A 26,755-nucleotide genomic window follows, 5' to 3' on the forward strand; every position below is an offset into this window, starting at 1 on the left:
TTTTTAAAATATCTCTTTGCTGTAGGCCTGCCTGTCGTTAGGGGGCGTGTAGACTCTAAGCTTGCTCCTGCCCTGCTAATGCAAGAAGAGCTTCGGCAGAGCGACCAGACTGCAGATACTACTGGAAACATGGCGGCCGGGCCCGGAGCGGCCAGCAGTGGCCACAGTGGTGGCCGTGCCTCCGGCGGGTTTGAGGCTTCTCTAGACCGTCGCTTTCAAGGAATTTCAAATACAATGGATTCAATACAAGGATTGTGCAGCTGGTGCATCGAAAACAAGAAACACCACAGCCTTATCGTGCGTTACTGGATGAAGTGGCTCAAGAAATGTGAGTGGCTTGCGAGCTAACAGCTACTAGCTCGCTTAGTAGCAGCAGCTGCTAGTTAGCTAACGTTAGTTTGCTTTTCATATCTAGTGACGCTGCTAGATAGAGCCAACGTTGAGGCAGTTTGCTACATTTTTGAAAAGTGCCTAGACATATGCATGCTTAAAATTAGACGTTGGTATGTATTTACTGCGAAATGTTGGGCTCCATATTAATTAGCAGTCCTCGCGTTATTGCCGAATTTGGGAATTTTGTTGGTGTTTGTGCCGCTCTTTGGCTAAAGGCCGTCCATTTAGCTGATTACTGTGCGTTCATTTATCATTTACGTTAGGTGGTCTCATCGGAATAGGCCAGCTCGCCAGAACGTTATTAGATAATTTCCGACTTCGAGCATTCTAATGGATTTCTGAAGTTGCATTATTTTAGTGGACGTCGAACGTATTTTATGGTATCTTTCGTGTAGGCTAGGGAACCTACGATCTACATAGATAGCTAGCCCCAAACCTAATTAAGGTTGCTGTTGACGTTATGCCCGATTAAGTTAGCATCTCTTACTAACCTCAACAAAATGTGTAACTTTGACTTCTGGGTGTTGAACCAATATGTTTAGAACTAGCATACTAAACTGCGTTCCAGCAACTCATAAAATGGAATAATTCATTAATAGGGAGATAGGTGTAAATAAACTGAGAAATAAGGAAATATTGATTCATTTAGGAATGTTCTAGAGAATAAATTAACGTCAGATATAATTAAGTGAAAATATTTGTTTGGAAGCCCATGCAAGCTTTGTGTTTGCCTCCTCGGCATACAGGCTCATGCGAGATATTTGACATGCTACATAGTTTGCAGAAAATTATAATAACTTATAATACTCCCAAATGACCCAAAACTGTCTGTCTGTATAACTACAGCCTACCATAATGCCTTGATACTCCTTGCCTCTTTTCTACTGTCCTGTGAATTTTTCATCAGCTGTCAGTTGAACTGGTTTTATAGTAAAATGATGCACAGCGTCATCATTACACAGATAATTCATGAAGATACGAACACTAAATATACTGGACACTCTGGTGTCTCAAACGTCTTTTGATCTCTGGTGTCCTTTATGCTGTAGAAAATAATAAAAAAAAACCGGATATGGTCCAATAGGTATGAAGTACTTAATACTTTTGATACTACGCTGGTTTGTAAATTGTAGAGCAGTTCACACCTGTCATTTTCCTTGGGATCAATATCTAGCTATCTATCTACACTTCGGATAATGGAATGTTTACTTTCCACTGACATTCTGACAGAACTTGGAAAATGATTCTGGAAGAAGACCTGAATGCTCTAGAATTATTTGATGGTGGAGAGATCTGTGCATGGCATTCAATTAGTCCATGAGGTGTGTAGTCTGTTCTAGCCCCATCAAGACCCAAAAGCAATGCATTGTCAATGCAACAGAATGTGATCATAACCAAGTTAGATTAGGGGGCATAAAGGCTTTGGGTTCCTGGCATAGTCATGTGTTGAACTGTACTGGCCTCACGTTGTTGCCATCATATGCATGCACTGCTCTTGTAAGCTACGAACTTCAAACAAGACACTGCAGTGGCTAATTGGAATATGCCTTGCGCTGTAGGTATGCGTAAAGCCTGGTAATGCATCTAGTCTGTTGAAGTAAAATTGACATTTAAATGAATATTTGAAGAAAAAAACAAGAAATAAGCCCCACCTAGATAACCATTGTTTTGCCTACTTGCATTAGGTTACCATTTCTTAGATCATTTCAGGTACTAGGTTGTCATATTGCCCCCCTGCTAGGGCCACTTGTAAGCAGCTCAAATGGGGGCAATGTGCATCCTAGGTGCAGGACAAGATAAAAACCAAACTTAGATGAAAAAAAGCCACAGCAACACCGAGCCACACTGATGATGAATATTGCTCACTCCCACGGGTTGAGGTAAATAACAAAACAGAACAAAACATGTAGAGTCCTAAAACATCCAACTACTTGTCAAATAGAAGGGGCACTGCCTTCACAGCATAGAAACTTGTGACTAACCTATTTGGTCATAGTTTTCTAGCCTACTTTGTTCTTAGTATAATATGGTCATTGCCTACCATTTAGCCTTTATGTTAAAAGTGATAGCCTAATTATTAATACAAAAGGAAATGTGCCTAAAATGAGCCAAACCAAAGAATAGAATGATGCCTAGCGTGTCATAACTATAGGCTATTTGATTGGGAGAGGTTTGAGTCATATTAACAAAGAGTTCTGATATCAAATCAAAATTGTGAAACTAATAAAAGTTAACTGATTGATGAAATGAAAATTATTTACTGTTCAAATGTAGAAGACATTTTTAAGAAAAGCTATGCAACAGTTGGTGGGCATCTTTTTTATATATATATTAAAAGTAAACTGATTTATGAAATTAAATTGAAGAGCAAAGCAAAAGTGATTTTTTTTTTTATCATAGATAAAACAGGCAATATTGATACGAGAGCATCCCAATCCTTGCACTGTGGTGTTGAACGGCGGCCAAATATTTTATATTATTATATATACATTATATACATCCCCTTTGTCAACGGGTGGCCTGCCATGAAAAGTTTGGGAAACACACTTCTGAAGCAACTTTTACACATTCTGTTTCACACACTCTGTTGAGTTAAGTTTTTGCCATTGGTTGGTGTATTGAAATATGCTGAATGGGTTGAATGTGCACGGTCTGCGTTGAATTTGTCAGATTAGCATCATGGATACTGTATCTGAGCCATTCGCAGGCATTGTTATCTCTTAAACCTTAAGTGCTTTTTGATGTTGTCGTAAAAAGATTACTTTGTTTTGATTTCAGCTTTGTGTTGCAAATGGGGCATGAGTCATATACAAATGGTGTCAACTCTGAAAATGTAGGTACCAAAACAGATTAGTAACGTATTGTATCAAGTGCTACCCCTCACATGCAGCTTTGGCCAACTAAACTCTCATAACTCTGATTTTTAACTAGTTTGAGTTTGATTTTGTATTGCAGCAGCAGATCCTTTTAAACACACACAATCTCACACATTAAACACACTTGTGATGGCATGGCCTAGGGCAGATTTAATAGTGAGGACTTGAGTTAGTGTCTACTGTGAGAAGTAGCCAGAGGTCTGACTGTCTCATAACACTGTCGAACCGGGGCCTCATGCTGCTCTAAAGTGACCTTAGGCTGAAAACTCTAGATACGGGGTTATTGATTGAAAGAATGAACAAATTGCTTGCTCACTTGAAATCGGATTATTAAATATAGGATCCCTGTGGCTTCAGTTTAGGCTATGAAGTTGCAGTCCTCAATTCTGGTAAAAGGTTGTTGATATTTGAACAACCAATGAAATTACATCCCTCCCTATCATGCTCCTGAAGCAACGTGGTAATTGTCTGGAATAGTGTACAGCTTGGTCCAAGCCGTTTCTCGGTTTCCCATTGTAGTTTGCTAAGCCAGGACACTTTTCTTTTCAAGCACACACACACTGGCCAGACAGCTGGAGGAGTGTGAGGAGGATGTAGCTGAAGCCTCACATGTATGTTTTGTGTTAAGCAAAGCTGGGTGTGTCATATAGGTATAGTCTACTGTGTCAGTGAAAGACAGAGTGCTTTTAAACACCTCTGACTGTTTGCTAGGAGCAGACCTGTGGCTTAGGGTGTAAGGGAAGGCTTCCGAAGGATAAGGAGGTTGAATGACAGGATCTATGATCTGAAATGGGTCAGAGAAAGGCGTGAAAGGCTTGCGTTCGTCTACATTCCACAATTTCCTTTAGGTCAAAATCACTGTGGTTATATTTAGTCGATTCCTGAAGTGGACTAGGTTGAGGCACTACAAAGACTTCAAGCGTGGGCTTTATTCTCTAGTGAGGTGAGGCGTTAGTCGTCATATGATCGATGATTCTAATTGTATGATACTTTATTACCCAATTCCCACTTATATTGAAAGACTTTAATTGTTGCTATTTTTCTGTATTGGTATCATGTGGGAATTGAGGCCCGTGTTGTGATATATGTCAAAGTCGGACCTATCCCCTGATGACCTAGTACCATTAACAACAATCAATTAACAATGAATCAAACAACGAGTGGGAATGTGAGCAACAATATGCCCATCTTTGAGAAGGGCAAGGGGAACTTCTCCCCCTTCATTCACTACATTGATATCAAGTAAGCCTTTGCCCCACTGATGACCTATTACTCCTCTCAGAGTTGTTTAATGTCTATGTGGAGCTATTTAACATCAACCATAGGTAGTTTGGATCCGCAAAGTCTTTTGTGGTGAGCTGATTTTTAGAAAATAAACTTTGTTCGACTTTGCAGCACACGGTGTTGCTGCTGTGGCCTAGTTTCTATGCTGGTTAATTAAAACAAAAAAACCCAGGCCTGAAAAAGTCATGAAATTTGACTTTGTTGTACGTAGGTTTTATGGATGTTTTGTCGTGCAAATTTCTGTTACAGTTTCCTCTTCAGTTGACAGAATAGAATAATAGGAAAGTAATCAAAACAGTTGTTTCATTTTCATTCAGTAATTAGACCCAATCTGTGCTGAAAAGTACGCAGTTTCGTGAACTTCTAGGTTGTGACCATTACAGGTCTTTGGAAAAGTCATGAAAAAGTTTAGAAATGTTGACAGGAAATGGGATCCCTGTAATGGCAGAATTTCTTTTGCATGAAATGATGGCTAGTAATCTAGCTGAAGCTACAGTCTTCTCAATTAGCCTAAACTTTAAAATATAATAGGAAAAGGTAGAAACAAACAGGGTGCCTGTGCAGCTTTGCTGCTTGGCCCTCAAATACATTTAAATTAGCAGCTAATTGGTTCATATTAACACACCCTTAGCAACTGCCAACTGTTAAGACAGCTCTGTAAGCTAGAGTAAGATAGCCAGGATAGCTAGGTTAACTGGCATGAGACCTGAACTATGACTGTACCATGAATTGTTGCCCTATTTTAGTCACAGCGAGTGACACTGTTGGCTGTCTCTCGTCTCGAAGTTCATGGTCACTATTCCGTTACATGCTGAGTCATGTGGGAATGGAGGAGTGGAGGCTGGTGGACATGCTCATACCCTGGTTTGGGAGGTTATTTTCCACATTTTGCAACTGTTGATCAACACACAGAGTAAAGAAACTGTATAAAAAATGACGTGTACAAGGAGTAAAGTAGTGGGCATAGCACACAGCCTTGTGGAGAGTCAGTGCTGAACGTAATGGTGGAGGAGAGATATTACCCAACAGATCATGGAAAACAACAAATATTGATCTCCCTGTCAAATACTACTGTAGTTGAATTGTTGGTCAGTATAAGATGCTTGTGCGTGGTGATGATCTTCCTGTTGAAGGACTGACTGTTAAAAGCAGACTGCAGTTGATGGTAGTTAAGCCCGTAAAAGAAGTGAACAGAAACGAATGTGCAATATGTGGCAGCATGAGCCACCTAAACTGGCTACTGAGAACTGCTCTGTGTTGGTGTTTGAATCACCTGTGTCTGCGTTATCCAGATCCAAAACAAACAATGTTGAGAAGGGCGGGCAGGCAGGCAGGCAGGCGGAAGACTGTACCCAGTGGAGACTGCAAAATAAAAGTACATTTCGAGGATGATTCCAAATCAAGCTATAGCTATGGAGAAATGGATTTAAGTAAAAAGGACAAGTCACATGGTATGGATTGTTGGTGAGGAGTCTTGTTTCCAAGTGATGTTTCACTTGGGATATTCCATGGTATATTACCTTAGGGTTTCCCACACTGTCACACCTGGGCTTCAGGTGCATTCTGTGAGGGTTGAGCACAGGCCACTTCCACCTCCTGTGGTCTGATTTCTTAGAGCTCTATCTACAGCTGCGCTACCGGCACATCAAGTAGGAGTGTCATATACCACCACTTATCAACACTTTGAAGTAGTATTCTGAAATATAGGCTTCACCATGTTTTATGCAGAACATGAGAAATGGGTCATCTTTCCATTCATGCATTACCCTTAGTACGACTACGAATATACAACCCTTTGTTTGCCTTAATGCCCTAATAGGTTGATGTCATGTAATGGGTTAACAGGTGGCTTGTTCAAATGAAATTTCGAAGGCTCTGCAATTGTTTTACATTGCCATCAGAAGATTTGTGTAAAAGCGTGTTTCTCTGCTGTAAATTCTCATGATCAAGGACAACGTGGCTGACAATTAAACTAAGTGCTAAATTGCATTACCCCTATACCCAAGACAAAAGTTATGTGAATATTGTATTGGTGGTACAGTCTTTTCGGTCTGCACTATTGAAGCACTATTTTAATGACTGTGAAAGTGTGAAGTGTTTTGCCTTGGCAAAGAACCTGCACTGAGGACTTAAGGAAATTATTTTCAAGTTGTTGTTACAGAAACGACCCATGTGTGGGTGGGTGTTTTACTGTCTGTTCCTTGTTGAATTGACCTATCCACTTGCACAACATGAGAAAGCCCATTCTCAAACTCCACTTGACACTGCTTCCACGACATGCAGAGAGCCTGTCCACGAGGAGTCATTCTGAACTAAAATTAGATTGCATGTATCAGTGTCAGCTTGGCTGAGTATGCTGCCGTACTTAAGGTTTAAACACTTAGGGGTTGTCTGTTCCTGTGCGCTGATCACTTGTTAATCCAGCGCAGTCCAGTTTCTCTGGACTAGTAGATTATGGTGACGTTAACACTGATCTGGTGTGTTGTTTGCATCGTGTTTGTGCAGGGAGATCGAAGAGGTTGTCGAGAAGACTCCTAGCTCACTAAGACCAATTACCATGAAGAATTACTGAAAGATACTGTCTCAATCTCAAGGGGATTATAGTGCGTGGAAGGGATGCAATATGTCTCCAACCACACGAAACTGCCCACTTGGTGCCGAAATTAAATTGAATGTAACATTTTATTATTTAAGTAAACTATCAGCCATAGAAGTGGACTCTCTCTCTTGGCTTAGGAGCTCTTATTGGTGATAGTAGCTTTGTGAATAGGATGGGGGAGAAAATGTTTAGTTTGAAACTTTTAGCACAACCTAAGAGTTCTCTTAGTGGTAAGACAAACGTTTGTGAACACGGGCCTAGAGCTCTTGCTTAGAGCTGATCAAATCTTGTCGGATCAAATGCGGTTTATGATAGGCTATGGATCACTCCATTCTTTGGATTGGTTCATGTTAAGCGCATGTCCGCTGTATCAATAATTAAACTTACTATCCCTTCTAACATAGGCTATGGGCACCAGATAAGTTAGTGACGGGCTACTATGCAGTAAGCGCACTGTCATACTTGATTTGACCACTAGTCGGCTCTTGTTCCGTTTTTTTCAACCTCAACCCATGTCCCCTTGATGTGACCCCGCACACCCACTGGTGTAGGGCGATTAAAGGCCCTGATTGTTCATAGAGAGTGTGTGTGTGTGTTTGTGTGTGTGGTGGGGGTGGGGGGGGCTCCAGTTTGCCGCTGAAGGACACAGCTGTTTCCATGCGGTTTGAATGGACTGTGAAACTCGCCAGGTCTGGTGCGTTGCCTCAACGCTGAATGCGTAGTGTATAGAGCTTTAGGACAAAAAATACCCATGTTTTCCAGTTTCTTTGTGGCTTAAGTGTTAGAACATGTAAGCCAAATCCACAATAGAGAATCTTTTTTCTGCATGTCATAGTAACCATCACCCTCTGTTAAGTGATTTGAAGTAGTCCAGAAAATCTGTTTTGTACCTCTACAGTCTACACTCAATGTTTACATACAATTTATGTTGTCCTCTGTCCCTTTTGCTTGCATACAACTGGCTGGTTTAATAACTTATTTTCATTTCACATACTGGGAGTCTCCGCAGCCATCTTGGTGCAGCAGTACATTTTTCCTTTTCCAATTTTGGCTTTAAATCAACAGAAAGATGAGGTCTTGTCTCATCTTGTGGACATCAGAAGCAATGTTAATCAGAGTAGAAATTACAATCATAGTATTAAACCAATATCGCGATACGTGCTGCCATCCTATCAATATTTACATTTAGTCATTTAGCAGACGCTTTTATCCAAAGCGACGTACAAGGGAGAGAACAGTCTAGTTAAGAGCAATAAAACCTGGTGTAACAATAAGTACTGCTTTTTTTTTTCAAGAAATAGAAAATGACATAGAAAGGAAAAAGAAGTGCTGGACTGCCACTGCTTAAGTGCAAGTTAAGCCAAGGTGCCAGTTAGGAAGGGAGGTGCTCTCTGAAGAGACAATATAGTATTGTGCCGAAAGATATTGGCACTACAATGTATTGATTTTTTTTATTTCTTCCACCTCCCACCACAAATTTACCAGAAAAAGTTATTAATTGGGTTTTACGTAGTTTATGAAAACAATTTCAGTTTGATTCATATTTACTGGAATAGACATAATTTACTTTAAGGCGGAAACTGTGTGTTGTAGAGACAATTTATTGTAGTTTAAGTACTTAATGTTGCGTACACGCCAAATCTGTGTAAGCACCAATGCCAATTTTAGTTGGTCTCTTCTCTGGCAGTTTGTCAAGAGTGTCACCAGTACTCACTGAAACAGAACGATTTAAAATGTAGCCATCAGAATGAACACCTCAGAAACTATTCTCTCTACCTCGCCCGCCTATGGGTACACAGCATTGTTGTTTAGCATGATTGCATCAAAAGAAATGGATTTGGGTTTCATTTAGTGTTGAAATAGAACCGGTTCCGAATCATCCTATCCATCGGGATTGTACGCCTTTGAGGTTATCAACTGCAACAATTTTTTTTATCTGACAGTTGCACATGGCAAAAACTCAAAAACATGTGTGTTCAGGCATCCTCCACCCCATCTGAGTGGGTGTTCTCCACAGCTGTAGGCACCATTAGCCCAAAGAGAACTCCCAGAGAGCAGACATGTTCTTGATTTTTATGTGCTAGTTTTATATTTGGTTTAAGCTTATTCCCTTTGATGCTGAAAATCTGCGTAGTCTTTTGATACAATCTAATTAACTCCCATCCTAAGTGGTAACCAGCAAAGTCTTAAAGGCACCCAGTGCAACTTTGTGTAAACATTCAATGAAAAATAAACATTCAATTTCTAGTCTTCAGTTTCAATAACTCCATACCATTACATATTGACATTCAAGGGGCAAAGATGAGACGTCGTTGTGTGGTGAGAACTGATAGAAAATCGTAAACAACAACAATCGCCGGTGGGGAGAAGCCATTTTTCCATTGACTGGAAGCCTGCTTTATTTATTGTAGGTTACAAAAAATCAAGAAAATGGCGGCGATTGTTGTTGTTATTGATTTTCTATCAGTTCTCACCACACAACGACGTCTCATCTTTGCTGCTTGAATGTCAGTATGTAATGGTATGGAGTTATTGAAACTTACTACGTTTAAAAAAGACTAGAAATTGAATGTTTATTTTTAAGCCTCGGAAGTTGCACTGGGTGCCTTTAACTTAGGGCTTAAGGCTTTAGTTTCCTGTTCTGTTCTTCATCTGCTTCCTCTTCTTCCTCTGCAGCTGATGCCAGCCACAGACTGAACCTGTTTTACCTGGCCAATGATGTCATTCAGAACTGTAAGAGGAAGAATGCCATTGTATTCCGCTCCTCCTTCGCCGAGGTGCTCCCGGGGGCCGCCCTGCTGGTCAAGTAAGGTTACTTTTCTCTCTCTCTGGGTGTGTCTGTGTGTATGTCTGAGTGTCTGTGTATTAATGTCTTTATGCAGTGTGTAATGAACTTTGTAATGTTGAGATGTCAGTTTGCTAGTCCTAAAAGACAAAATCTTGTTAAAATGAAGTCTAAGGTAACTCCGGTGCCCTTGTGTGTGTTACAGGGATGCTAAAGTGTATAAGTCTGTGGAGAGGATCTTCACCATCTGGCAGGAGAGAAATGTTTATTCTGAGGAGTTGGTCACTGAGTTAAAAAACAACCTAGTAAAGAAGGAGCCACCCCCTCCTGCAGGTCTGTCCTTTAATCCTTTATCCCTCTCCTGTCAATCTCTGTTTCTGTCTCCTGTCTCTCTGTTTCTGTGTCCTGTCTTCTCCCTCCTCTCTCTCTCTCTCTCTGTCTCCTGTCTCTCTGTTTCTGTCTCCTGTCTCACTCTTTGTTTCTCCCTCTTCTCTCTCCCCTTCTGTCACCTGTCTTCTCTCTCTATCTGTTTCTCCCTCCTCTTCTTTTCTGTCTCCGGTCTTTCTCTCTCTAGCCCCTTATACATGCGTCAATGTAAAGCTGTTACATTGCGCCTACCACGATAGAAACTCGCGAGCGTGTTACAATTGCCTCATGTATAAGGGGTCTAGATGTAAACCGTTAGTTTTTCCGCCGATCGTCTGAGCCTTTCGAGAGAGGTGGTTTACCACGTTAATTCGTCTTAGAAAAGGGCGTGTCAAATCAGGCCGATGTGTCATGGGGGAGGCCGTGCGTGACTGGGGGGAGACGGTGACAGGAGGCTAGAAAGTTCACTCCATCATCTCTTTGAAATTCCTTATTCCATGAGTGGTAGGCTACAATGACTGGCTGTTTTAAAATATAACTAATAGCCTAACCAAACAAAATAACCCAGGAAGTTTCATCTTCGAGACGTTAAGGCTTCTTCCAATACTGACAGCTGACTCATAGTTTGCAGGTTTGCGGGAGACGCGACATTTGAGGGATGTCACTTAATTTAAACCTTTTTTGCTTCCGTTAGTGTGTGTGTGTGTGTGTGTGTGTGTGTGTGTGTGTGTGTGTGTGATAGAGACAGAGAGGACTCAGTAAAACATCGGAAAACACCGTGTCTCGTAAGCCTTAAACTATCAATCACCCCCACAATGAAATATGCCATTACAGTCGCGACAAACTTCTTGGCATTGTGGTGCGCCCAAAACCCAAGCTATAAACGTAGCCATCCTAATGTAACCAAAATATACCTCTGCTGATATGCCTTACCTTCGTTCTATTTAGAATTTGTCTTAGCACTATGCAGGAATAAAATAGCATCTACAGTGTCAGGATTCAGGCGCTCTCGCCTGGCTTCTATAACGCGCCCTGCTGCACTGAAGGAGCGCTCACTCGCAGCACCTGTTGCTGGAACGCATATAATTCGTTTTGCAAGGTGCTGTAGTCGTGGGAACGACTGGCCTGGTTTCTCCCAAAAGGAAAGTAGATTTTCCTCTGCTGATCCCGCGTCTATATGGAAGTTTGTAGAGAGATTGCCGGGGAGTAAAATGCTCCCTTTCCGTTACGTCTGCTGCTGGCTAGTAATACAGACAGCCGGAAAGGTTAATAAACGGAATGAAATAGCTACACATTACACACGCTATGTTTTAATAAAAGCCACGTTACTCACATACTGGTTAACACTGTTTGTTACAGCACATAAATGTTTGTCGCTACATCCAAACTGCGTCACCGTTGTCCCTCCCTGTGCTCCAGCCGCACCATTTTGCTTGCAATGTGCATCATTTAATTGAAATATGCTTATTGGCATTTGTTGCACCTTAATCATTTTCTACAAACATGATATGCTATGTATGGTGTAGTAGACTGAGACTCTATTCACTACTGCACAAAAACTAGACACGTTTGAAAAACTAGACGTTTGCAATGAAGTAGGTTAACTTTCGCCAATATCTCCGTAAGGGAGATGGGTTATGTGCTCAAATTTCCTGGGATCAAAGAAGACGTTAGTATTCATGTGCAAACTAAAAATCACGTCTCAGGATTGCTGCGCATGCAAGTTATTTCGGGTGTCTCAACTGTAACTAATACCACTGTCATATAATTATGAGTCCAGTAAAAGACGGAGCAAACACAGTTTTCTACCGTTGTTGAAACACATCCACGCGTAGACTCGTTTTCTTTCCATCCGAGAGTGGTTATTCAAAGAAAATATTAAGAACTATATGCTGATAGAAAGAAGGGAACTTTAAGCCACTACACTGCGATGCGGATCCACGTTGATGTTGTTAGTAAACAAACCAGGTGGGAGCACATCTCCGTGGTCTTTGCGCATGCCCGAGGCAATGTAACCGCTTTACATTTTGCACATGTATACAGGTAACGACAAGAGCCGTTTCCCTTGAAAATCTTCACACCTACACGCGAATACGATACGATAAACTGATCTGATCTCAGTGGCACATGTATAAGGCCCTTCTGTCTCCTGTCTCTCTGTTTCTGCCTCCTGTCTCCTCTCTCACTCTCTCTTTCTGTCCCCTGTCTCTATTTCTGTCTCCTGTCTCTATTTCTGTCTCCTCTCTCACTCTCTCTTTCTGTCTCCTGTCTCTCTCTCTCTGTCTTCTGTCTCCTCTCTCTGTTTCTCTCTTGTTTCTCTATCTCCATCTTTTTTCACTCTGTTTTATGTGCCTCTTCTCCAGCGTCTTGCTTTGGTTTATCTGTGGTCCCGCTTCTTTGTAATAACATCAAATGTGTGCTTAATACTTGAGTAATAAGTGGTCCCTTGATTTACTCTTAGTTCATTGGGCCAGCGTATCTAATATATTGTCTCGGTTTTAGTGAAAGCACCACCAGTCAATCCAAAAACTGCGCTGAAGTCGAAGGTTGTTGCAGAATTTGCAGTAAGTGCCAGATATTTTATGTAGTTGTTCACTTGGAAAGAAAGCACAGCATGCTGTTACCACCCAGCGCCTTTAAATCAATTTCCCTCCCTCTCCTACCCTCCTACTATTCTTCCCTTTCCTCCCCATCTATCTTCCTAATGCTATTTACCTCTACCTCTCTTTCCTTCCCCTTTTTCCATCTCTCCATCCGTCTCTCTCGCTCCCCCACTCTCTCTTTTTTCTCCATCTGTCTTTCTGCCCCCCCGCCCCCACCATCTCTATTTTCTCTATCTCTCTCTTTTCTCTCTCTCTCTCTGTCTCTCCCCCAGCCACAGGCGTTCATTGATCAGTTGTCCAGTCACCAGCGAGTTCTGGAGGAGACTGACCTGAGGCAGAAGCAGATGGCTGCCCTCAGAGTGGACGTCTGCAATCTGAACAGTGCAGAGGCCCTCAAGAGACTCAAAGGTGGGGAGCTGTCTGTGTGTGTCTGTCAGCCTTCCTGTGTGTGTGTGTGTGTGTGTGTGTTTGTGTGTTTGTGATTGTGAGACTGCTGTGTAATTGCTCTGCACTGTTGTTAAAGCATCCACTTTGCCACCTGACAGATAAAGCTGGAGGTAACAAGTTCTCTTCGGACTTTGAGGACGGCAGCTCCAAGCTGCAGGAGTTTGTGACGTTTCTGGAGGGACAGATGACGTCAGGTCCCCCCCTGCTGGAGGCTCTTAGTAATGCAGACATCTTCTACGAGATGCAGTACAAAGAAGTCAAGATCGTCGCTAATGTGAGTGCCTGATGGATAGTTAGTATTGAGTGACGCATTGTAAAAGTCCTAATAAAGACTGTATAGGAATACTAATGAAGTTTACATATGACACCGTTCTCTAAGGTATCAAGATTGCCTTACCCAGTCTGTCAAACAGAGCTCTGAGTTTGATTAGTTATGTCTGTATAAACCTGTGATCCCTGCCCCCATTTTCTCAGGCCTATAAGACGTTTGCCAACCGCGTGTCCAACCTGAAGCGGAAACTGGATGCCCTCAGGGGCACTCTGCCAGATCCGGATGACTCACCAATCCCCTCGCCCTCTGAAGACGCCCCCTCACCCACGGGTTCTGAGTCACCCTTCCATGGCCTGGTTGGGTCCAGGGGGGGCCATGACCACCCAGAGCTGGACAGGAGGGGCAAGGACCTGCAGTCGGATAACAGAGACCTGGAGGACATGGATCTGTCCGAGGAGGAGGAGGAGGAGGAACCAGCGAGCTCGGGCATCATAGGTGTGTGTGTGTGTGTGTGTGTCTGGCTGTGTGTGTTTTACCGGTGGAAACTGACATTTTGGAAAAATGAAAAATTCTAGAACTGAACTTTCAGTAATGATGTTTGCATGTTATTGTATGAAGATTGGCTTTGTAACGTTTTTTATTTGATTGGTTTCATCACGTCTCCCTCACCAGTTGAGGAGAGGAAGGAGAAACCATCCGCATCAACGGTATCCAAGACGACCACAGCTCCACCTCCAGCAGCCACCAAACTCACATCCACTGCAGCCAATCCCACAAAGGCACCAGTGGAGCGCTCAGCCAATCAGACGCCCCCATCATTAACCGCACCTACACAGACCACACCCACCATGCTGTCTGGCCCCTCCCCTCTGCAGGTGAACCTGGCCAATGTGGACCTGGGCAAAATCAGCTCCATCCTCAGCAGCATCACCAGCGCCATGAAGGGCTCAGGTGAGACTCGCCTACAAAAAGCCCTGCAAGCTGCTATTTTTAGTTCCCATGCGCCCACAAAGCTGCTGTTTCAGACACTGTGTCCCACAAAGCTCCTGTTTCAGACGTTGTGTCCCACAAAGCTGCTATTTGTTTGCAGTGTGTGATTAGTCCAGAGAGAAAATATTTCGTATGTGATTTGTATGTAATATGTTGTTCCGGCTTCCAAGACAGTGGTTTAAAATGATGACCACTAATAATTGCCACTAAGAAGCCCAGTTGTGAAAAGGCCTTATACCCATGAATGGCCTGACTGTGAATCCTTAAAGGGTAGTAACAGCACAGTGAACTTGTGTGAAAATGTGAAACATGTGTTTGTGTGAGTTCAGGGATTGCGAGTGTGATGTCACAACCTGTTCTGCTGCTCACATGCCGTAACATGTCCTCTGCCCCCCCCTTCACCCCCCAGGAGTGAGCCCGGCTCCACGCCCTTCTCCGACTACACCCACCTCCCCTTCCAGCCAATCCACGTCCTCCAAGACTCCAGTCCCCGCCCCCGCCACCCCTCCTGCAGCCAACCCGCTGGCCAGCATCCTGTCGCGTGTGGACATCACCCCAGAGGGCATTCTGAGCGCGCTCAGTAAAACTAAGGGCCACAGCCCTGGCCTGCAGGGTGAGAGCGGAGAACGGTCAGGCAGATCCAGATAGTAGCTCAGTCTGGCCCGGATCTCACCCAGACCTGGGCCAGCGCTGGCTCAGATCCTCTCCAGAGCTGGCTTACATTGTGGGATTCTTATTGTTATGTATACTTCATATTACTAAAAAGGGTCCTTAGTGGATGAACCCAACACAGAAATTAATCTGTTCTCACAGAAAAAGGCTGTGGGCAAACACAAAGCACATCTGTAGTCATTAGGTAGTTCTTTTTTTAAACAAAGGGTATTTCATATGAACTAACCAGCTTTTAATGTGATGGCATGAGGAGACAGATATGGAATGTCACCTGTTGGATTGTAGTGTTCTTTTCTTCCTCTTGTATTTATCCCCTTTTTTATTGTCTTCCATTTTCTGACATGTTTCTATAATTTTCAATTCCCTTTCTCTCACTATGCCTCTCATCATTCTACTTGTATTCCTGCTTTCCCCTCTTTTCTATCCACCTCATCTGTCAATCTCTCTTCTCTCTCTTTGTATCTTTCTTTCTCTCTCTCTCTTTGTCTCAGGACTGTCCTCATATCTACACAGTGTATCCGGAACCACGACTGGGAGTCAGAGTACCACCAGTGCCTCCACCTCAACTCCACAACTTTCCTCCTCATCCACTGTCACCACAGCAACAGCCACCGCTTCAACTACAGCCAAGACAAAAGCGTCATCTGGCCTCAACAACCTCAAGCGAGACCTGGAGAGGGAGCGGATGAGAGAGTGGGAGAAAGTGAGGGAGAGGGAGAGGGAAAAAGAGAGGGAGAAGGAAAGGGAGAGGGAAAGAGAGAGGGAGAAGGAAAAGGAACGAGATAGGGAGAGGGAGAGGAGGGCGAATGAGGCAGCAGCTTCGGCCATGCCTAGCCTGGACTCAAAGATCCACACCTTCCTCCAGGGGAACCCCGCCTTCAGTGAGATGGGGCTGGGCCTGGACGACGGGGACCCCAGCGGCAGCCCTCTCCTGGTGGGGGACAATGCAGACGGCACCCCTGTTCGCGATGAAGCGGCATCTACTCCCACCCAGGACGAGATTATGGACACCCCTGAGCCCTCCGAGGTCCACGGGCGCCAGGGTGAGCCCCAGAAGTCTCAGGCGCTGTCAGGGCGCCCCAACCTTTCGCCGACCGCCTACCGCAGCGACCTGTGGGATGCCGTCATTAACCCCAGAGAGCTGTTAGGCGACGTCAGGCCAAAGGATGGGGACTACCGCCCCAATGCCCTGCGGCACCCCACTTTCCCGCTGCCCGCTAGCAAGAAGGCCGCCAAGCCTTCGGTTAGGCCGAAGGAGGACGAGCCCATGATGATGAAGAGGAAGGCCCCGGCGGCATCCTCTTCCTCCCTGGAGCAGAAGGTCAAGGTGAGCCGTAAGGCAAGCTTGGAGGAGGGGCGGCCGGCGGAGGCGGAAGAGAAGGGGAAGAGAGGAGGGAAGGAGGTGGCGCCCTCTGGTGGCGGTGACCGGCAGCAGTACCATCGCATTGAGACTGTGGTGTCGTCCAACTGCGGAGAGGGCACGGCCATCCAGACGCTGGACTCCGGCTTCAGACGGCTGTCTGGAGAGCGCATCCAGACTGTGGAGAGCATCCGCGTGGTTGGCCGAGGCATGAGGAGAGGAGGCGGAGTCGGCGCCCGCGGACCCGAGTCCTGGTACGAAGAGCAGGCGTTCCTGGAGGACGCCCCCGAATCGTCCAATGAGCGGAGTGGCGGTGGTTTAGGGTTACCCCCGTCGCCTGTCCATCACATGCCCCCCCCACCACACCCCCACATGCCTCAGGGGGCGTACCAGCCACCCTATGGCAACGAGGACCCCCATCAGCGCTCACACCCACACCCACACCCACACCAACACCCACAGCCACACCCACAGGCACACACACACACACACACCCACAATCTGCTACATCAGCAACAGCACCAGCATCAGCACCAGCATCAGCATCAGCACCAGCAGCGGCCCCAGATGCCCCCACATCCCCCGGGCTCCCACTTCTTCCCGCCCTCGCTCCCCCCTATCCCCCAACGCCCCCCTCCACCAATCCCTCAACTTCCCCCACCCCCCAGGGAGTTCATGTCCACTACATCAGCAGTCATGGTCGGAGGCGTGCTGGTGCCTATCGACAGAATCCTGCCTAACCCCCCCTCCAACACTACACGTTCTGAGGGTGCAGAGCGTGGGGGTAGCGGTGGCCCCCCCCAGAATCGCGACAGAGTAGGGAAGTCCCCCACCACCCCCCTGACCCCCCGCCCCCTCATGTCCTCTCTGCTTGGAGACCCCCCTCCCCTCCCCCGTCCCGGGACGGTCAAAGAGCATTTCACCCCCCCTTTGCACCGCCCGGGTACTCCCGGTGTCCCTCCTCCGCTGCTGGGCCGCGTGAAGGAGGGTCCTGGTCCCAGCCCACCACCTCCCACCACCACCACCCCCTCCTCCTCCGCCCCTTCCTCTCCTGCCGACCCCCATCCCCTCCACCCAAACCGCCTGCCCACCCCAAACCAGAGCCCTCGCACCCCCACCAGCCCGTCCCCCCAGCCACGCAACCACAGGCGCCCCCCCTCGCCCTCCTCCCATCTGCGCCTCCCCTCCCTGGGCCTCCCTCTGCGCCCCCCCCTCCCCACTCCTCCCCAGAGACCTAACCTGAGAGGCCAGACCCCCTTCCTGCTCCGTACCCCTCCCTTTGAAAGAAAACCCCTCTTTACCGGGGGCAAGCGCCCCGCATTTGGCGGAAACCAGGGGACAGGGTTCCCCCCCAAAAGACCCTTCTTGCCCCCTCGCTACTGAAACAGTGCCCCCCCCCCCCAATAAATACGTAGATCACACAATGAGAGAGGTTAAGCTCCACTCAGTCAGTCTGATGTGCCCCACATAGCAGTAGCGCATACGGTCGACAGGTGTGTGACAGTGTTAGATCAGGTAATGAAGTTTGTCTTCGTTCCCTGCCCCCACCCCCATCCCACAGGCTCTTTGGTGCCCTCTCAGACCTCCCTCCTGAAGGGGAGCGTGGTCAGAGGGCGGTGATGGCTGCAGGATGAACTGGAAGGAAGAGAAGACCCTCTCTGCGTAGAGAGATTGAAATAAAGCAAAGCAAAAGGTGGTTATTCACTTCAGATTTACATAAAACCGTGTGTGTGTGTGTGTGTGTGTGTGTGTGTGTGTGTGTGTTTGAAAGCCTGAGTGAGCGCGAGTAAGAGTTGGGAAGGTGTGGGTCAGAATCGCTTTGACCTTCAGGTGGGATTATAATGACTTGTTTGTGTGCTGTTCCATTTAGGTTTCACTTCAGTGTTCTCTTTAACACACTCTCCCCTCTCCTCTCCTGTATGATACTGTAAATATGAAGGCTTCCTGTTTCCTGCTAAAACTGCTTTACCACTCTGCCTTCTCTGCTCAGTCTGTTTCCTCACTCTGTACCAACATGTATGATGAAGAAGAAAAAAAACTGTGTGTGAGTGTGTGTGTTTCTCCGCTCTTTACATCTGATTGTTTTTGTTTTGTTTCATTTTCCTTGTTTGACTATTACTGATATGTGTGATGATGTGGTTGAATTGACTAGTATTAGGTTGAGAATCAGGTGTACACAGCATTATTTCTGATGCACACTCTGACCATACCCCCCACCCCCCGGGAGGGACTGGAGGTGTGGCAGACATTACATTAGTCAGTGAGCGTCCCTGAACCAGTTCTGATGGTATTTCAAATGGGGTTACAGAAACCGCTGTCTTCACAGCGCCTTGTACATGTCCTGACACAAATAAACTTTTGAAAAGAATAAGAAATAACCGAAAAAGAGAGGGTAGTTTCATTTAATCAGTTGCAGAGAGTGTCTCTTTCTCTTGAAGGGAAATGGGAGATCATTGTTGTTATTACAGAGATGAGTTGTGCTGTTATACCGTAGAGGAGTGAAAGTTTTTCTGCTTTCTTTTTCCATTTTCTTTCCTAGTTTTCCTTTCTGAAGTGTTCTCCTTATCATGTCTATTTTTATTTCTGTGCAATCTTTCAACTTTCAATGCTGTGGTGGTGTACGGCTGAACTGCTGTGTAAAAAATGCCAACACCATCTTGCATCTTAAGAGGATTGGGAGGCTCTTTCTACCTTCTCAACTTGATCACACTCTCCTGAAGGTCTTTCCTGATGTTTCCAATTTGTATTATTGATGTGAAACCATGAACATGAAGATACCAACAGTGATCATGTAACTCCTAACATAAGATGTCCACAGACCCATGCAAAGTGTTTTCTCCATGTGTGTGTGTATGTGTGTGTGTGTGTGTGTGTGTGTGTGTGTGCTTATTTGTTGATTTTGTTTTTTATTATGTTATTATTTTAATTTTTTGATCTGTGTTTCCTCACCCATTCTGAGTATAAGCCCAGATAAATATCCCATTAGGATAGGATTTTTCTGCAAACTGAGTGTAAATGCTTCCCATCTGCTTCCGTGTGTCTACTTCAGAGGACAGCACAGACTCAGTGGGTGTGGAAACCACCTTAAACTTCTGTAAATAACTGTACTAATGCATGTACTGGAAGTAGTTAGATGGTGCTGTTTGACTTGCAATGCTGAAATTTTCAACACCAGAGAAATGTGAATGGTGTCTCTTTTTTTGTGTGGTTTATCATGAATTCACAAAGTAAGACAACTGCTTGCTTTTATCATTCATATACATAGAGTAATTAGCAACAACCACGTAGATATAGGACCCTTTAAAATGTTTCTGATATGTAATATAGACATATATATTTATATATCTATATAAGCTAAGAGGTTGTTTGTTTGTAAGGCAAATAACACACTACACCAACACAATAGGGAACCCAAGGCCATTTCTTTCTTTTTTTGTGTTTTGTTGAGAAATCCACAAAGTTATCTGGAAATAACAGTTACGGGGCACATTCTTATTTTGCTTCTAGGCCATTTTGATTTTGTTACTGCATCAGAAAGTACATTCTCTCATTTTGTTCTTTGATATTGTTTTTCCTCAAACTTTATTGTAGAAAGTTAAATTCCTGGTGTTTCACGTCAATGGCCGCTCTTGAGGCATCGGCTTCAAAATAACTAATGTCTGTTAGAAAACCTTCGGGCAGATTATAGGTCTATTCCACCATATGTCTCAAATCATTGGCTTGCAGGCCAGTAACCTTATTTGCGGGGGGGGGGGGGAGAGGAGAGGTGTACCTATTTCCTGAGAGTCTTTCTGAAGTGGTGTTCCAACGCTGACCAATAACACCCGAAGTAATTTGCGTGCCCAACCTCTTATTAGGGTCTTCCTCTAAGTGCGTGCACATCCATGCCTGCAGCAGCTAGGCTACTTTGAAGCAGGTTATTTCAAATCAGGTTGCCCCTCCGGGCTTCACTGAACATGCATAGCTTTATTAGAGTTTACTTTAAAATCTATGTGAAACTTCTATATGAAAATATATAGAAATCAACTTCGTCGTTCAACATCAATACATTTGCTTTTTGACAACCGTGCCATTTAAGGAGGCTACGTCAGTCTATATAATACTCAAGAGTAGTAGTTATGTATGGTGCCGACATCTGATGCATCCTAACCCTTCAGTTTTGAAAAACACATTGCAAAGGGCAGAATCAAGTTGGCTCAAGCATTGATTTGTCTGCACTTTGAGATATTGTTGCACTTTACCACATTTATAACGGTTAGATTCTTTGCCATTTTAGTAACTTAGTAAGTTGTAGTTCCATTTGAAAGTAGCCTACGTCCCAAATCGTTCATTATGAAATATTTAATTCCTACAGAGTGCTAAAAGTAAGAATCTAAGTAAGATAATTCATAGGTTAGTAATCTTCATGTGCGTAAACAATTTGTACCATAAAGTGCGTCACACAAGCATCCCCTCCACTGTAACGGTGGCTGTCTTTGCTAAAGACCACGAAATCGTCCGCAATTATAAAGTTCTTTACATTAATATAAAACATTCTGTCGTAGCTGGAGCAAAGCTTCAAAACCTAACTCTTCGGACCTTAACAGCTGTAGCCGGGACGGATGACATTACAAAGTAGACTGACATGTTTTTGAACGAGTTCCACGTCTGTATTGGTACTGCTGCTCCTCGTCTGCAGTGACTTGGCCAATCACGGCGAAGCCAGAGTCTCAAACTGCATGACCATGTTGCTATGGTTAGACATGGGCGATAACAACGCCTCTTCGGTGATCTGTGGTTGATGTGTTAGTCAGCCAGTTTTGGGGTTTGTCGTTGTTTGTGGTCTTTAGAAATTCGACGCAGTGTGCTGAAAACAAACATCCACTCCATCGTAACTAGTAGCTTTCTGAGGAGCTGAATTTAAGTAGCGAGTATTTTATGGTTCTCCGAAGCCAATCCGCATGCTGTATGCATCAGCGCTATGCTCAACTTTCCCGTGAGGCACGTTCTCCCATTTTGTGTCATTACGCAGCTCTTTTCTATTGGTTCAATCTCTGGGTTCAATGCTGCGCCCTCCCCTTGGTAGACTTCCGGTATCATGGCGCCGGACAGTGAATGTGAAAGGCAGTGGATGTAAAATTACGAAATCCTGTAATCAAATGTACTCGGGAAGATGTTGGCGATGTTTCTGCGTTGGCCAGTGTGTCAAAGCACAGTGCGATCAGTGCTAAGGACTCAGAGAAGCTACAGTCAGGTGTGTGGCACTGGACAGTCGATATTATTTCTTCCGGCAGTGTACATGGCATGACTGAATATGATTCACTGGGATAGCATTGCTTAAACGGTGCAAGGAGTCATTTGTTTGTGTTCCTCTTTCTAACACTTGGGGGTGTTGTACTCTGTGAAATGAATAGCCTCAGCTCCGCTGCCTGAAACGTCCCGCCCTTGTTTTTGACAGCCAACAGTTATTAGAAAGCCGTCATTGAATAGTTTAGTAAGCCCTGTCCTTATATGTATTGCCAGGTTATGACTGACTAGATTGAATTCGAATGTATTTGTAAACCTGGTAATATAACCTCTTACTGCACTTTACCAGATTTATAACGGTTAAATTCTTTGCCATTTCAGTAACTTATTAAGTAGCATAAGTAGATATTTGCAGTCATTGTCATCAGAATGATCATTCTCGTTGTTGAGTTAAACACTTCTTGCGTGTGTAAATATAATGAAACTTACAATACAGCACCACGCATTTGATCATATTATTACTGAATGGCACCAAGGGGATGCTGTTGGTAGGTATGATGAGCCCAAGTTAAGTGCTGTGAGGGGGGGGCAGGTTGACCCCCCGCCCTCACAGAGAGGAATGTGTACAGGGTGGGTCCAGGCAGAATCATTATGGCATATTCCTCAGAACAAATTATTTCATATTCAAGAAAAGGACAATGAATAGAAAATCTGTCTTTAATTTGATTCTGCTTTGGCTAAGTGATGAGTAAGCTCCTCGGTGGGGAAAGCTGGTGCCTGGCCATGATTGTTTTGCTCCACCCATCACTGGCTCTGTGTGGCCAAGATCATTCTGCATTATAGGCTGCACGTTCAGGGACACCCAGGCAGCATGTCCTCACCAAAACATTTCCATTTCCTCTCTGTTGCATCAGCACCATGCTGCCTTAAGACTCACTCTAGTCACTTACTCTTGACTAGTTCTGCACACACAACACAGGCAGGCATACACAAGACCGGATGTGCTCAGGGAAGCAGACATACGTTCCTGACTCAGATCATTGAACCTATGGTTCTAATGTTGTGTGGGTGTGGGAGGGGGGGGGGGGGGGGGGCAAAAGGTAAATACTCACTCTATAGGGTTGGCTGCTCTGTGACAGTCGGATATGCCCCCTAAAAAAGCTCATTATCACCATTCTGGGGGTTTTGTAGACATGATCATGATTGTGCATTTGGGAGAATACAAGAGTTCTTAGTAGAGGTGTGTATTTCGAGTGTTTGTTTTGGTCTAGTCAGGCCTCTTCCTAGCAGTCTCATGCCTCTGTCATATCATGTGTATAAATTTAACTCACCTTGAAGTGAACTACAGGTGAGTCAGCCATGTGACCTATGGGCTGTATTATGGTCTTTAACCTTGTGACCCTTCACCCCCCCCCCCCCCCCCCCAGTTGCAGCCTTCTGCGTGTGGGTCAGAGCGCCTGAGGACTTTTGAACGCCTCCTGCAGAAACGAACTGCAACTGTGCCGTTGTCGGAGCGGCGTCTAACTGTGCAGTTAGCTGATGGCAGAACAGTGAAGGCCACCGCAGGGGTCACGACCCCATTGCTCCTGGCGAAAAATGCTCGGTAACTAGCAGTACCCTGGGAATATTACTCAGCATTTATGAACATTCTGGAGGTCATCTTAAACTGGGCGGTACTGACCAGTAAAGCAATGGTGCTTACTTCAGGTTCTCTCTGATGCAATAGGCCATCATGGATATGTGGTGGTGTTATACTTAAAGCACCCTAATCAGAACTTTATCTTTACCCTTAGAGGGGTACTCTTTAATGTCTCCTAATATAAACGGAAAATTAAATGTGAACGTGAAATTTGGGATGTCAACTGGGGAACTGTGGTGTGCACCTGTACTCATTTAACACTGAAGTGGTACATACCTCTGTACAGCTGACATGACGTGTGTATTACTGAGACACTGTTTCTGTCCTCTCTTCTCCTCTCCTGACCTGACCTCAGTGTAAAAGGTGCAGTAGTGGCCAAGGTCAATGGCCAGCTCTGGGCGCTACAGCACCCTCTGGAGGATGACTGTGAACTGCAGCTGCTGGGCTTTGACACAATGGAGGGGAGGCAGGTATGGAGATACTGCACAAAGTGTCATGAGTATTAGTATATATTTAGTAAAGAAACACAGATACATCGCTCACAAACACTCTTACTTCCAAAGAGCCGCTACTATATGTCGGTTTAGTCCTCTATTACATTTCTATTGTGGTTATCATTCATCAGGATCATTGAAATAACTAGGCATGTGTTGCTGTGATCTAAGGCCCTGTGCTCTGCCAACTTCAGGTGGTGTGGCGGACGGGGGCGTGTGTTTTAGGGAGGGTGATGGAAGCTCACTTTGCTGCCCAGGTGTGCCGGGAAGGTGTGTCAGACACAGGCCTCTACTGTGACTACCAGCTGGACAACAGGTAACATGACACACACACACACACACACACACACGTTGTACACACTATGTACACACGTTCATATGAATTCTGTCTGTGTTCCTTAACAAACTCCGATGCACTCTGTCTGTCCATCTCTAATAAATATTTCACTCAAAAAATATTTGACTCATTTGTTCTTTTATCAAAATTTAATCTGACAATTGATCCCATAAAAATTGAAACCCAGGCAAGTGAATTGCAACTTGGGTCACAATTCTGGCCATCTCTGCAAGGTTGTAGAATACCCTGGTTACACCACCACCACACCATATCATACTATACACCACCACCAGACCAGATCAGGGCGATTCGACTTGCGAATTGACTTTTTGTCAAATTCAGCAAAATTACTCTGCTAGCTGTCCATTTAGAATTTGCGCTAAAAAAAAAAAACTTTGGTGTTCATACACACGTCCTGGCTCTGTAAATGGGAAACGGACATAGTGGCTCGGACCGAGCCATAAACAATCCCAGCCAATCAACACGGAGGAGCAGGGAAGGCAGGGGTCTAATGTGATTGGCTGTTGAGCTCAAATCAACAACCAAATAGCTGACTGCATCTTTAAGCCAAAAGCATATAACACAATCCTCTCCACTTAGTCAGACGTGCACGATATGATTCCCTCCCTACCCAGCGGATTCTTCTGTAACCTCATGATTAAGTCCCTCTCTTCATGACCTCATGTAGAGGACCGCCAGGGATGAGATCAGTAGGAAGAGTCCGGTCTTGACTGGAGTTCGTGTTACTATCAGATCTGGGTTGACTTGCTGATAAACATGAGAGGGGTTGGGGAGAGTTGCATGTCCTCTCATGCCATTACAAGCGGTTAGGTAGAGTGTGTTCCTGGCGTTTCTTATGGAATGTCTGAACATGTTGATGTTGCCACGTGGTCGAAACCAAACCCTTTCATTATCAATGCTCTCGTAATGCCTGTTTATTCCCCATTTACCCTCACACATCTTTCTCTTTCTCTCGAACTCCACCCCCCCTCACTCTGTATCATCTGTCTGTCTGTTTGTCTGTCTGTCTCTCTCTCTCTCTCTGTATGTTTCTGTTGTATGACTAGGGTCAGAGACAGAAACATCATGTTCCAGCTCACAAAGGCATACTATTAACACATAAATACTTGATTCAAGTCAGAGTTTCACATTTCTCAATCCATTGTTTTTTTCCCCCAATTTGTCCATCTCGATCACTCCTGTCTTCTCTCTTCTTTTCTCTATCTCTTTCCTCTATTTTCTTCTCACTCTTCTTTCCTCTCTCCTCCCTCTCCCTTCTTCTTCAGCTCCTTTTTCTCTCTCTCTCTCCTGTTCCTCCTCTCTCCTCTCCTTCTTCATGTCCTTTACTCTCTCTCCTCCTCTTCCTCCTCCCTTTACATTCTTCTTCATGTCCTTTTCTCACTCTTTTCTCTCTCTCCTCCTGTTCCTCCTCTCTCCTCTCTTCTCTCTCTCCTCCTGTTCCTCCTCTCTCCTCTCCTTCTCCAGCTCTGTGTCTCTGGGTGAGGTGGAGGCGGCGTGTAAGGAGGCGGCGTCTCTGAAGCTGCCCCTCACCACTCTGGAGCTGAGTGCGGATGAACTCAAGGAGCTCTTTCAGGTCAGCATGACCCTATCACCCTTGAACTTTTAACTCTATTATCCCGTCAACTTTACCAACAACACTTAAACCTCAGACTTCTATCATCTACATGCCTGCTGGGGTTCAGTATCACTGCACAGTATTGGAACTTGTCATGCAATGAAAAATAACACATTGTCCAGAGGAAAGGAGTGCTTCTGTATGTTACAGGTGTGTGTGTGTGTGTGTGTGTGTGAGAGGGGGGGGGGGGTGTTTGTGTGTGTGTGTATGTGTGGGGGGGGGGGGGTGTGGGGGGTGTTTTATGGACTGTACAGCTGTGTTTTTGTAGTGTCATTCTGAGGGGAGAAGCCCAGACTTTGGTTTCATAGTAACTGACATGCGGCTCTAGGTCACTCAGTTCAATTGTCTGTATCAACATATTTATTCAGAAGTGCTATTCCAATATCCGTACCTTGAGTCTTGTTGGATATGTCAATCTGTTTATTTTCAAAAGGCCAGAGCCAACTCTCAAATAAATAAACACAACAGTAGTCCATAGTTCTTCTCAAACAAACCAATGAACCTGTATGACCTACTCGGCCACACCTGACCGTGTCAAATTACTGTGGACTTCCTGTGTGTCTCAATTAGGTTTATCAAAACATCGCCACCCAGTGTTCAAAAGAAGAATTGCAATCAACGAAACGACCTGTCGAATGGTTTCTGAGGTGTAGCTTTTTATGTGTGTTTTGGTGGTTGTGTTTCTGGCCTTACACTGGTGTGGTTTACTGTAGGACTGCTCTCTCAGACTACGCCTGGCTGAGGAACAGATGACTGGGCCGTCACTAGCTGTCTACA

At 44.9% G+C, this 26,755-nt stretch overlaps 2 protein-coding genes across 2 annotated transcripts in view; both read left to right on the plus strand.

The window, feature by feature from the left end:
- Positions 1–126: 126 nt before the first annotated feature.
- rprd2b (regulation of nuclear pre-mRNA domain containing 2b) lies at positions 127–20,077 on the plus strand. The gene is made up of 10 exons (XM_080858184.1): positions 127–328; positions 9,829–9,958; positions 10,143–10,270; positions 12,806–12,867; positions 13,179–13,314; positions 13,452–13,627; positions 13,828–14,119; positions 14,297–14,575; positions 15,024–15,227; positions 15,778–20,077. The coding sequence occupies exons 1-10, from the start codon at positions 130–132 to the stop codon at positions 18,027–18,029; spliced, it is 3,858 nt and encodes a 1,285-aa protein (XP_080714310.1). The 5' UTR covers positions 127–129; the 3' UTR covers positions 18,030–20,077.
- Positions 20,078–21,730: 1,653 nt separating this feature from the next.
- Positions 21,731–26,755, plus strand: part of tars2 (threonyl-tRNA synthetase 2, mitochondrial) — a 16,940-nt gene continuing 11,915 nt past the window's right edge. The window contains exons 1-6 of the mRNA XM_080858186.1: positions 21,731–21,879; positions 23,300–23,475; positions 23,867–23,981; positions 24,200–24,321; positions 25,828–25,936; positions 26,692–26,755. The exon at positions 26,692–26,755 is cut by the window's right edge and continues 1 nt beyond it. Coding sequence (XP_080714312.1) covers positions 21,799–21,879; positions 23,300–23,475; positions 23,867–23,981; positions 24,200–24,321; positions 25,828–25,936; positions 26,692–26,755 — 667 coding nt within the window. The 5' untranslated portion in view covers positions 21,731–21,798. The remainder of the gene's footprint in view (positions 21,880–23,299; positions 23,476–23,866; positions 23,982–24,199; positions 24,322–25,827; positions 25,937–26,691) is intronic.

Source organism: Sprattus sprattus, assembly GCF_963457725.1.
Source record: "Sprattus sprattus genome assembly, chromosome: 19".
In the NCBI taxonomy this organism is placed as follows: domain Eukaryota; kingdom Metazoa; phylum Chordata; class Actinopteri; order Clupeiformes; family Clupeidae; genus Sprattus; species Sprattus sprattus.